Raw genomic sequence first — 12557 nt, forward strand, 5'->3', positions numbered from 1 at the left:
TAAACTTCTCTCTTGTATATAGCAAAGAGAATATTAGCCTGAGGTACATCACTGGATAATCTAATATGTATTCAGCACTGCAACAAGTGGCCAGGCAGAACGAATATGTCCGAGCTGAGCAGAATTTTTCTCACCTTGAGAAAAACTGTAAGGGATTTCCCCCCATGTGAAATTGGCTAATGATTATCCAATCTCAGTACGTGTACCATTAGTCATTTTCCCTTTTTCTGTGCATTCTAATGGAACTGCTGCACAATATCAAATAGCTTTGTAAACCAAATTAAATAGGATAAATGGAAAATCTCATGAGGGGGAAAAACTGTCCTTTGTGTTTTTCCTGAAGATAAAAAAAGTATTACCCAGTTCTTCCCGACATCCACAGAAGTCACTTTTGACTGGGGGTGGGGGGGGTGGGTGGGATTAAGAAAGGCCACTATTCTTGCTATTGCATAACTACAATATCCTACGACAAGATAAGAATGGGAACCATCTCTGTCATTGCACACAAATGGAGAAAGGGGAAACAAATACCATTTCTTTAAAAATATTGCCTAAATCTCTGGACCCCTTATTCATTATACTGGATATTGAAAACCGGATGCAGCGGTACCGCGTGAGATAGCTTGGACTGAGTTTGAGTCTTCAATTTGCCCCTCCTATGAGACATGATCACGGGCTAGGCTGCCTTAGCCCCGCCCCGGTGCTGGGTCGCGCAACCAAAACCTTACCTAGGACTTTGTCCCCGCTGGCTTTCCGTAGCGAGGAAGGTTCTGCGCGCGGCTTCATGGGTGGGAAATCCCTTCATCAGGTGACGGGCGGAAGCGGGACGGGACATAAGATGGACGAGGAGGAGGCGGCAGCCGCTGCCGCGGAGGAGCCTCCGCCGCCGGTATCGCAGCTGAGCGGAGACAGCGGCAACGTCTCGCAGAGTCACAGCAGCACCTCCGGACTGGGTGACGGGGAAGCGGCGACGGACGGAGAGCAGCTGCTGCTGGCGGCCACGGCCGACTACGCCGCTTACCTGCTGCAGCCGTTGGACGGAAGCGCCTCCGACGCGCAGGTGGGGTGGCCAACTTTCAGAGCAGTCCAAAGGAGAGTTACTCCAGTCTACGCCCATGGGTTTAGTATGGAGTAACTCTGCACAGGATTGCATTGATTCTCCCCTGAAACTGCAAGTGATGGAGTCTTGCTTTGTCAAAAGTCAGCAGGGAGAAAGGTTCACTTGCCTTCTAGTTTACTGCTTAAACCAGGGGTGTCCAACTCTGGCCCTCCAGATGTGCATGGCCTAGGATACCCATCAGCCCGTGAACACCTGGAGGGCCAGGGTTGGACACCCCTGGTTTAAAACTGTACACCCGACTGGGAACCCGCAGATGGCCAATATTCAAACATTTGAACTTTGTGAAACAGCATTTTAAATAATGTATAATTCAATAAAGAATAAAAAATAGTTGCACCAGAATACGGGAGAAGTGTTAGCAGGGCTATGCCAAACGAAACAAAAAAAAAAAAACTTCATTCCCTGGAAAGAGGCAGCTATGGAGGGAAGTCTTTGCAGGAAAATATTTACAAAAAAGGGCTTCATCCTCTGAAGATGCCAGCCACAGATGCAGGCGAAACGTCAGGAGAGAATGCTGCTAGAACACGGCCATACAGCCCGGAAACCACACAGCACCCAAGTGATTCCGGCCGTGAAAGCCTTCAACAATATATTTACAAAAAATTAGAATTCTGTGATAGGATGCTGGGAGTTTTTCACAGACTGGCTGGCGGTTGTGGGGGGAGGGTATGCCAGGCATACAAGACAGAAGATCCAGTAAAATGTCACCAAGCAACATCAGTTGTGGACTTTTAAACAAGCTGTCAAGTCACAGCTAAGTTATCTTAACTTTCCTGGATTTTTAACGGAAGAGATGTTCACAGGTGTTTTGCCATTGCCTTCCTTCATAGGAACAGAGAGAGTTCTAAGAGAGCTGTTAAAGAAACATTGTATCCAAAACCACAGTTCTGTGAGTCACTCAAAATCATGTGTTCTCATTAGATAAAGGTGCTTTGCCAGATGGGTTTTCCAGTAATTATGCAGTGTAACAAAGCCAGCTGCTAGTGGGTAGCTAATGCCTCAAAAGTAGAAACTTTATCAAGAATAACCAGAATATTGTCGTGGTTTAATAGTGCTGGACTAGGATCTGAGAGGTTCAGGTTTAAACCCCCACAATGCCATGGAAACTCACTAGGTGACTTTACCCCAGGCATTCTTTCAGGGCCAAACTGCACATCACCCTTTCAAATGCAGGAGCAGCAGTGCCGTAATGGTTAAGAGCAGGTGTACTCTAATCTGGAGGAACCGGGTTTGATTCCCCGCTCTGCCGCTTGAGCTGTGGAGGTTTATCTGGGGAATTCAGATTAGCCTGTGCACTCCCAACACGCCAGCTAGGTGACCTTGAGCTAGTCGCAGTTCTTCTGAGCTCTCTCAGCCCCACCCACCTCACAGGGTGTTTGTTGGGGAGGGGGGGGGTGAGGGAAAGGAGATTATCAGCCCCTTTGAGTCTTCTTACAGGAGAGAAAGGGGGGATATAAATCCAACTCTTCTTCTAATTCAGTTCCAAGTTTCCCAGGCTATACTCTCATTTCCTAAGTCCCACAGTGGCTGTGCAGAACAATCTTTTAACAGTCTGCTGGCATTTAACTTGGGACATGGCATGAGGGGAGGCGGGACTACTGCCCCACCCCAATGCGCTGTTTTTCCAAGCCAGAACAGCCCTAGGAGAGAGTCATTAGCATCAGTTTGAAACTGTACTGCACTAGAATCCTAACCCAAGGGAGTCCAGACCCAACTAATTAGAAAGTACAGTTGTATCTTCGTCCTCAGTCTCACCAACTTCACAGGATAGTGGCGGTGAGGATAAAATGGAAGAGAGAATGATGTAATCTGCTTTGGGTCCCCGTTGCGGAGGAAAGGGTGATATAAAGACCTATTTAAAGACATTTATCCTGCTTATCTATATCCCCTTTCTGTTCCCCCTTTAATTAATCTTCCTGAAACCATTCAATGCAGGCGAGGAAAGTTGTTTTTTCTTGTTAATGTAGCCCTCTGTTTTTCATAATCTGAAAGCAGCAATTTCCCACTTGTGCTCGCCACTATTATTTCAACCTATCTACCACTTTTGAAATTTTGTTCTCATTCAGATCAGAACCTTAGACAAGAGTCTGGAAGAATTGCTGACCAGGGTAGATGAGTTTGTGGGGATGCTAGACATGGTAAGTATGCCATTGTGTGGAAAAATGTGCCATTGTGTGGAAAAATGTATCCAGCATTTTTCTTTAAGAATGCAGTTAGTTCAGATGATGTTTAAGGTCTTCCATTAAAATCAGAAGGCATTCTTTTATGCCTTAATACTGAGGTGAAATGAAGTGTTTGAAAAGTAGGTGCTAGATGCCCAATAAATGCCTCTTCAACCTCCTTATAAACCTTTTTTTCCTCTCAAAGTGAAGTACATCAAGTTTTGATTCATTGCTCTAATACATTTTAGGTCCTTCAAACATTTCTGTGGCTGGCATCTTCAGGGGTGTATCACAGAGAAATACACTGTGATACACCTCTGAAGATGCCAGCCACAGATGCAGGCGAAACGTTAGGAACAAGATCTACCAGACCACAGCCACACAGCCCGGAAAACCCACAACAACCAGTTGAATCTGGCCTTGAAAGCCTTCGACAATACTCTTGTGTTTGTTTGCTCAGTTTGACATTGTGGACAATGTTCATTTAATTTTCTAGAATTTACCAAAGTTGACCCAACTTGACCATTATGATGGACATGGCAACTTTTGATTTTTTTTTCCTCCCACCAGATCCGAAGTGACTCTTCTCAAATAGTCAATGAAAGTGTGCCACATATTCATGCAAAGGCTATGGAGATGAGGCAGCTGTATAAAAAGATAGACAAACTGGAGGTATGTATTTCTAACGCTGGTGGAGTTTTGTTTACATGAATTGCCAGTTGGAGCAGGGGTGTTTATAACATTATCCATTGTAAGAAACCCTGATCTATTTGTCTTTTGTAGACTGTTCTTTCTGCAAAAACATTCCACTTTCAGCCTCGCATGTTTGTTCTGCCCCTGCCTTAGACTTTCTCCTACATGTAAATAGATTTGCACTTATCTCTCTGAATCGGACAAACGGCACCTTTCTGTCCTTGCTCTAAGGTTTCCATTCATTTTTGTAATGATTTCTGTGACTTTCGTGTGAGAAAACAAAACAGGAACCAACAAACTCCCTTATCTTACTCCCTTCTGTAAAGAAAAGGAATTGGACAGTTGCCTTGTGGAGCTATTTTTTTATGGGTTTAACTCCAAGACTAGATTAAATCACAGCCCTTTTATCCTTAATGTGTGTAGCATTTGCAGACCTTGGATATTAACTCCCCATTAACAAAACTCCATTAGACTTGACATCCAAATGTAAGCAACTTCACTGATATTAGGTTCTTTGCAAGTAAACTTTGGTTAAGAACCCTGGTTACTGGGAAACTGTCCTTAGCTTATTAAAGTCTCCCTGTTTGGTTATCATAATTAACTGGAGTTCGTTGAAGATTGCTGCCTTTGTTTTTAGTGTTCAATAACCCCCCAGATGTTTGCCCATCACTATCAAACTGAGACTTGTTTAGGATATCTGAATTCAGCCCAAACTGGATAGTGTCCATTGTAGTTAATATAAATGCGCACAAGCGTTAGTGCACTTTTCCAAAATGATTAATGTGTACTTGTTGTACAAATAGCACATAGAAATACTTGGCTTGAAAAAGTTTTCAGGTTTCTTCTGTGGTTGGCATGTATGTTTGCTGTTGCTTAATTGGTTTCATTCTTCAACCAGGCCTTTGTGAAAATGGTTGGGAATAATGTGGCCGGGATGGAAGAGCACATCACGAAAGCTGAAGCAGACCTTGGAGCTTTTCCAAATACATTCAGAAAACTTTTAAACTCAATCAATGTGCCATCCTTTCTTAATGTGAGTCTTGAAAATACTTGGTTCATTAGAATTTTAGTAGCCCCATCATCACACCTGCAGCTCTTGTAAACGGAACCGTCGGTCTTGTAGAACTAGTTAAAAGATCATCAATTCCATGCAAATCCTGAGTTTAGTATTCAAGATTTAGTAATCAACATTTTCCTTCACAAGTTTGGAAAGTAAAATTCCTCCCTTTGTGCCCTTTCAAGTCTCATCTGGAGACTTTATGCTCCAAGCATGACATTTCATTCACAAGATTGTGCACAAAGTAAACATTGAAATAAACCCTGACCTTTTAGTTACACAAGAGGAAGGCAGGAAGTTGGAAAACTACACAAAATAGTAGAATGTAACAAAAAGGTACTCTCAATATGTGAAAAGAATGAAGGCATAGAAGTTGTAAAATATGCGGGCTTCCTTGTAGAGGTAGTGAAAAAAAAATGAGTGTTAAAATCTACACTTATTGCCTTGCTCTGTTGTGTGAAATGATTTAACATGGATTTCTGATTACAGAAATCATCTTCCTCAAGACCGAAGCAAAGCCTTTATGAACCTCCTAACCTCTTCAGGACTGAAGACTACTTTCCCTCTATGCGTGAAACACAATATACGTGATTGGACAGTGACGGTCAAAACCATAGTATTATCAGTGGGCGAGCTACATGCTAGTCTTCCTTTAGAGTATGTGTCTTTGAAAGCTATGGCCTGCTAGCATTTTGTGTGCCATAGACATACTTCAGCTTTATTTTGTGTGAAATATATTTTTTCCATTGTTCCCAAAGTGAAACCTATATAGTCCTGATGAACAACTAATTTGGCCAGTAGGTCACTTTTGAGAAAAGACAAGAGGGGGAATTAAGCACACCACCCAGGTGACCTGCTGGGAAAACTACCCTTTGCTTGCCCTGTGTATTTAATGCTCAGGCAAGGAAGATGAGGACAAGATTACCTTCCTTGAATAACCTACAGCCAGATGCCTAGCCTTTGTACCATTCTAAGGCAAAAAGGCAGGAGGAGGACACTTACAAGGAGAGGGGGTTTCATTCGTGGCTCTAAGATGGGGCAGGCAGAGAAGTTGGACCAGCGGAATTTTTTTTATATACTCTGGTTGGATTGTCCTGTAGGCAACAGATTGTCAAACAAATTGTATACTTTTTGTTTAATTGTAATTTGGAGTCATGAAATGTACAAATTCATCTGCAGTAAGAGAAATAATTTTAGTAGAAAGAACAAAGATAAGATCAAATATATAATTTCTATTTTGTTTTGGGTTTTGCTGCTGCTATTATTAATCCACATACTGCAGGATGGTTTTGTTTTTTAAAAAAAACAACAACCATATTCTGTGGCAATTTAAGTGCAATAGGACCAAAACTATGCATTTATGTCCATAATGAATGGATCTGGAATCTGTTCAACATCTTGAGGAGAAATACACTGTATTTGAACAGGGAAGAGTGAAAGTATCTTTCAGCTGCTGCAGGAGAAAAGAACACAATAGTATGTGCTGACTGCTGTAATGTTTTAGGGGCTACTGGTCCCAAGTCCCTTTTGATGAATACCCTAAAACTTTTGTATATAATGCCAAAATTAAAATGACCAAAGCTCTTGTAATGTAAAATTGAATGAAAACTTTACACACGCAATGCCCTATATTGTATGATGCCTTTTTTTCCAAATCATGAAATGGTAAAGTACTTGTTTCAAAGACAGCTGCCCACATTGGGAAGTGGGGGCAAAAATAATGTATCTTAAGTATTTGACACTGTTGACAACTCACTGCTTCATTCTCTTGGCTTCTTCAGTCCTCGTCTGCCATGTTTTTTGTTTCACTCCTTTTCCTTGCTGGTCTGACAATGTTTGTCACAGGAGTTCTGTCATCTTTTACTCTCAGGTTCCCTGAGTTCTTCTTCTACATTCTTTCTTTTGGTTTTATTATTTGCTCACTTCATTTCTAATACAAGCTGATGATTTTACAACTGTAATTTTACATGTTCATCTCTCTCTTTTTGTTCCTATTGCTGCTATAACTGATATATTGTTAATTCTTATGATGACATTATTATTCATTTCCCCCCTTTTCCTACTTCTAATCTTGCCCTTTTCAGTTCTCATATGTAACTTTCTTATTTTAATAATCCACTGACCAGTGGTCTTAGACAGAACAAATCTTATAAATGTGGTGGTGGAAACTGGTATCCAGTAGGGCAGGGGTGGCCAACCTATGGTGCTCCATATGTTCATGGACTACAATTTCCATCTAGAAGAAGAAGAAGAAGAGTTGGGATTTATATCCCCCCCCCTTTCTCTCCTGTAGGAGACTCAAAGGGACTTACAATCTCCTTGCCCTTCCCCCCTCACAACAAACACCGTGTGAGGTAGGTGGGGCTGAGAGAGCTCCGGAAAGCTGTGACTAGCCCAAGGTCACCCAGCTGGCATGTGTGGGAGTGCACAGGGTAACCTGAATTCCCCAGATAAGCCTCCACAGCTCAGGCAGCAGAGCCGGGAATCAAACCGGGCTCCTCCAGATTAGAATGCACCTGCTCTTAACCACTATGCCACTGCTGCAATCTAATTGGCCATGCTGGCAGGAGCTGATGGGAATTGTAGTATATGAACATCTGGAGCACCATAATAGGTTGGCAACCCCTACCGTAGGGTTTTCAAGGGAAGAAATGTTCAGAGGTGATATGTTTCAAGAGCTGTCGAAATTGGGCTAGCTTGACCATCCAAGTTTATGCAGTCTTACAAATACTATTCTGTATTTCCAGCCACTGCTGCCAAAAATTTAGCCACAGTCAAGGTGATATCAGGATTCAGTGAGTCGGAAAGGTGTAGAAACAAGGGAAACCTTGGATCCAGCCACTGGCTATATCCACAGATTTCTCAAAGGGGCAGTCAATTCATATTCAAAGAAAATGCAGGATAAAGTTTCAGTTGTCCCACACCCCATGCACATAATCTGAATAGGGTACTCCCTGGAATCTATCCACTGAAACAGCAGAAGGGAAAGCATCTAGCCTAGCCAGAAGAAATGCCATGAGATATTTTTAAGACAGTTGATAAAAATAAGATGGAACAGTAAGAGGGGATGCAACACCGTGAAAACCACATAGAGCGTACACTACAGCTTCTCCATTTATCTTTGTTAAAGGAATTTTGTGGCTGAATAAGGTATATGTAAAATATAAAAGGAAAAAAACCTTTTTGTTTTACCAAATGCCAATCACACCAGCCCCTTTTAGTCATTATGTATGAAAACTCCTCTAATGTAATACCTGTCGTACTTAGACCAGTGGTTCTCAACCTGGGGGTCGGGACCCCTTTGGGGGTCGGACGACCCTTTCACAGGGGTCGCCTAAGACTCTCTGCATCAGTGTTCTCCATCTGTAAAATGGATAAATGTTGGGGTTGGGGGTCACCACAACAGGAGGAACTGTATTAAAGGGTCGCGGCATTAGGAAGGTTGAGGACCACTGCCTTAGACAGATCTTTTTTAGAAAATAGGTTGCTCAACTGAGTTTTCAGCAAAACAGGGTAAAACTTTTGTTAAATTCTGTGTTGCCTTTCTTATTGCATTTTTAATCCCTTCTGGATATTTCATTATCAAAACATTCTAGTAACTAGAACAGGTTCTAATATATTGCGAGTTGTCAAATGTATGATGCTCACAGAACAAAATATTTTGGTGATCGTTTGCCTCCTCAGAGTGAAACTAGGATACTGCAAAGGAGGGAATAGAAACACATTGTCCTGGATTCTGGTAAGTCATGTTGTTGCCATGGATATAGATAGGATCTTGATACAGAAATAGTGAGACCCTGTTAAAGATAGTCTGCCTGCATCTAGTAATGTCACTTACAGTTTAATCCAGAGCTGGGGCAGATGGTGACAGTGGCACTTGAGCGCACCTCCACGTACTCCACATTGCTTTCTCAGTGCGGGAAGCCTGAAAAAGTTTTTTTTAAAAAACCCCACAACTCCCCATTGGGGATAATGGAGATACACTGCAAAAATCACAGTATATCTCTGCCGGCAGCTCCACTAGCTTTTCCTGAGACAAGTAAACTTTTCAAGGGTGGAGACAAACAGGGTGGGTAGTGAGGAGAGGAAAAGGTGATCAAGAAAAGATTGCCTGTTCTTTCATCTTTTTACATCCAGGTTAGGAGTGACAACAGAATCTTTGATGCAGAGGGATTGTTCTGGAACGTTGCCATAATTTACTCGGACACTAGCATTTTTACCGTACAGAAAACAACAAAATGCTAGTTAATAAAGTTCTAACCATAGTGAGTCAATCCAGAGGTAGAGCAGACAAAAATATATGTGTGGTTATTTTGCAAGGAGTCAATTTTTCATGTATGTTTCCCACTCCAGACTGAAATTGTGTGCACCGGAAGTTTACAATTTGTAGCATGTGTAGCCTCTAAAAACCATGAGACAGCCATGAGAGGGCTTTCTCATATGTGAAATAATTCCAACCCACCTGTGGAAAGGTGTGGCCTGAAGATAGCACTTTGTGTCCTATTGGATCCGGAGTGGAACATGGGCCCTTTTGATCTCCTGAGCTTTTGTCACTTTCATGGCTGGATTCAACTGGTTCTGATGGGTTTTCCGGGCTATGTGGTCGTGGTCTGGTGGATCTTGTTCCTCATGTTTCACCTGCATCTGTGGCTGGCATCTTCAGAGGTGTATCGCAGAGGGAAGTCTGTTACACACTGTGTCCAGAGAGAAGGGAAACGCAGTGTGTAACAGACTTCTCTCTGTGATACACCTCTGAAGATGCCAGCCACAGATACAGGCGAAATGTTAGGAGCAAGATCCACCAGACCACGGCCACACAGCCCGGAAAACCCATCAGAATCCTGAGCTTTTGTTTGGGGGGGGGGGTTAAAGGACTCTCAGAAATAACATGGAACAAAGTGGAAGGATTTGCAATCCAACTAGTGAATTTCACACACGACAGACGTTCCCTCTCATCTTTGGAAATGAATGATAGGTTATCAGACAACAGTGCATATTTCAAGCACTTGGATTACTCTTGAGATTTTTGGTTCAGCTGGAGTAGTCCAAGTTGATTTAAATGAGACTATATAAATTGACACCTATATTGTTGCCTGGATTTTGTCCACAGAAGCTTGCTGAAAGAAAACTGAGTGGAAGAAACCTTACAGCACCAGAGAACACAAACCATTTGGACAGCCTAAAATTGCCTCTGGAATACTTCTTCTCTCCCAGTATCTGCCACTTCTCTTCCTGCTGAGACATGCCATGGATGAAATTCCTCCCTGCTTACACAGGGATGCAGAATGCCTACAAAAGTGGTCCTGCCATTAGGACCATGTCACCTTATTAGTAAAAAACCAAACGGGGGGGTCCTTGTTTTGAAGTCTTGTTTTCCCCTCATGCTGCCATACTACCCCCCCCCCCTAGTTGTCCCAGTACTGCTCTTATTCTTTTCCTCACCCTCAGGGTTTTTTCCCCTCACTTCTTCATTTCATACTCTTCCCTCTCCAATCAAAAGTTCCCATTACACATTTGATGCCCACATCCCGTTGCTTTTCGCTCTCAGGGCAGGCATTGTTGTTCCTGCCCTTTAAGTCACACAAACATTCTTCCACATTAATCCCTCACCCTGTACTCTTGGATGTGTGTCTCCCTGCTGCTCCCAACTCCCATTTTTCCATATCTTTCTTGGTGTGCAATCTGCACACACACAATGTCGGGGGGGGGGGGGCAGTAAGCCCAGCGTTCCTTTTTTTCAAAAAATTTATTTCCCCCTGCAACCATGGGGCTCCTCTAAATTGTAGAGGGGGCATTACCCTCTCGATATTTGGCTTCATTGTGTGCACTGTTTGATCTGTAAACTAGAAGCTAAGGTTTAGATTTAAATTTTAAGATATCCACCTACTACTTATTTTTCGGCCTGTAAACAAAAGGGAAGTGAAGAACACACAAAATCTGGTTGTTGTGGGTTTTCCGAGCTGTGTGTAGGACTTACATCTGTTCATGGCAGTGGGAGCAAAAGGAAGCCTGAGGCATTTTACAGATAACAGTTGCTGCAGCAGAGTTTTGTTGTTATGGTACATGTTATGTGTTTATTGCTGCAAGGGACAAAACAAACTAGAATTTATAAACCATCTAGAATTTCTTGTACATTGCCCTATGAGTACTTTTCCACTCCATATGTTTTCAAATTGTGATACGCTCACATAAGTGTTGCACTTACCTGTAACTATTGTTCATCGAATGGTCTTCTGTGAGGGACACGTGGAACTATGCACCTGCAGGCCAGTCACAAAAAATCCACCACAACCAGTCTTCTTCTTCTATCCCTCTTCTCCTCAGCCACAGAAGGGAGTTTCCCACCCAAATGTTCCAACGTGTGCAGAGAAGATGGCCAAGATGAAGGCCATTCAGAATGTTCATTATGTTAAGGCAAAGGGCACATCCTAGATTCTTACCATTCTTGGGTCCTTCTCAAGGCCTACCATGAACAGGCCTCCAGACTTAAGGCTGCCCTCTACGAGAGGTCTCTCATACCTGACATGGCAGCAAAAGGTAAAAAACCTTCAAAAAAACCCCTCAGTGATGTCTGTCCCATTTTGGGACCAAGTCGGGGGTCTCCTCAAGGCATGGGGGTGGTCTATTTCTGTCCCCCCATAAGTTCTTTTCACAGCTGGCCTACATGTGCGCAATCCCATGTGGGACAGCACAGAAGATCACAAATAAATAAGTCTTGACCAAACCACACAGAAGGGTTCCATCTCAGCTGATTAAATAATTGCATTTTGTTCTGCCCTGAGTTCAAGAACAAAGACTTTCCTGCTTGAAGATTTTGCTATACATAACCATTTTTTTGATCTATCTGTGCCTATTTCTAGCTCTAAGGCTAACTGTGCACTCGGGGGGGGGGGGGGGGCTCGTGCCACCAGCTCCTTGCAAAGTGGAACAGACACTGGGGCAGAGTCTTTTTCCAGCAGCGGGGTGCTGTGGTACAAGAACCAGGAAGTGGTGTTCCACACCACTGTTTCTGCACCACAGGAGGCTGCACCAGCAGTCTGGGGAAATTTCAGCACGAGGACACCCGCTGTGCTGGCAGCTGATTTACACTACCCAAAAAATGTGGCATTAAAGTCAGTCTTCCCTTTGGGATTGCTTAGACAGCCGTGCCCCCCCCCCCCCTCCTGTGCCGTCTGAAACCCCACTGGAGATGCAGGTGCGTTGATGCAGCGCCACCCCCAGCCGCCTTTCTACAGACCCAAAAATTGACTTTTACTTTCTAAACTGTTTTAACAAATATTAAGCGGCTTACATCTTAACTGCTCCTGCAAAAAGGAGGGCAGCAAAGGAAGTACCCTGTATCCTCAGAATGTTTTTGAATACATGGACAAGCAGCACTAACAAGTCCTCTTCCTTTTGGTAACATTCAAGTGCCTCCATTCTACCCCCTGCTACATGATCACCATCAATGCTGATGCAGAGGACATGACCCAATCTACTGGGAGCTACTCCGGTGAGAAATGAGATCCGGGGGCCCTTATTAGGT

The 12557-nt window shown here is 43.2% G+C and overlaps 1 protein-coding gene across 1 annotated transcript; it reads left to right on the forward strand.

Annotated features, from left to right (window-relative positions):
- Positions 1-792: 792 nt before the first annotated feature.
- Positions 793-6654, forward strand: BLOC1S4 (biogenesis of lysosomal organelles complex 1 subunit 4). The gene is made up of 5 exons (XM_048508353.1): positions 793-1060; positions 3187-3258; positions 3853-3954; positions 4874-5008; positions 5522-6654. The coding sequence occupies exons 1-5, from the start codon at positions 839-841 to the stop codon at positions 5621-5623; spliced, it is 633 nt and encodes a 210-aa protein (XP_048364310.1). The 5' UTR covers positions 793-838; the 3' UTR covers positions 5624-6654.
- Positions 6655-12557: the final 5903 nt, after the last annotated feature.

Source organism: Sphaerodactylus townsendi, linkage group LG09 (assembly GCF_021028975.2).
Source record: "Sphaerodactylus townsendi isolate TG3544 linkage group LG09, MPM_Stown_v2.3, whole genome shotgun sequence".
Classification (NCBI taxonomy): domain Eukaryota; kingdom Metazoa; phylum Chordata; class Lepidosauria; order Squamata; family Sphaerodactylidae; genus Sphaerodactylus; species Sphaerodactylus townsendi.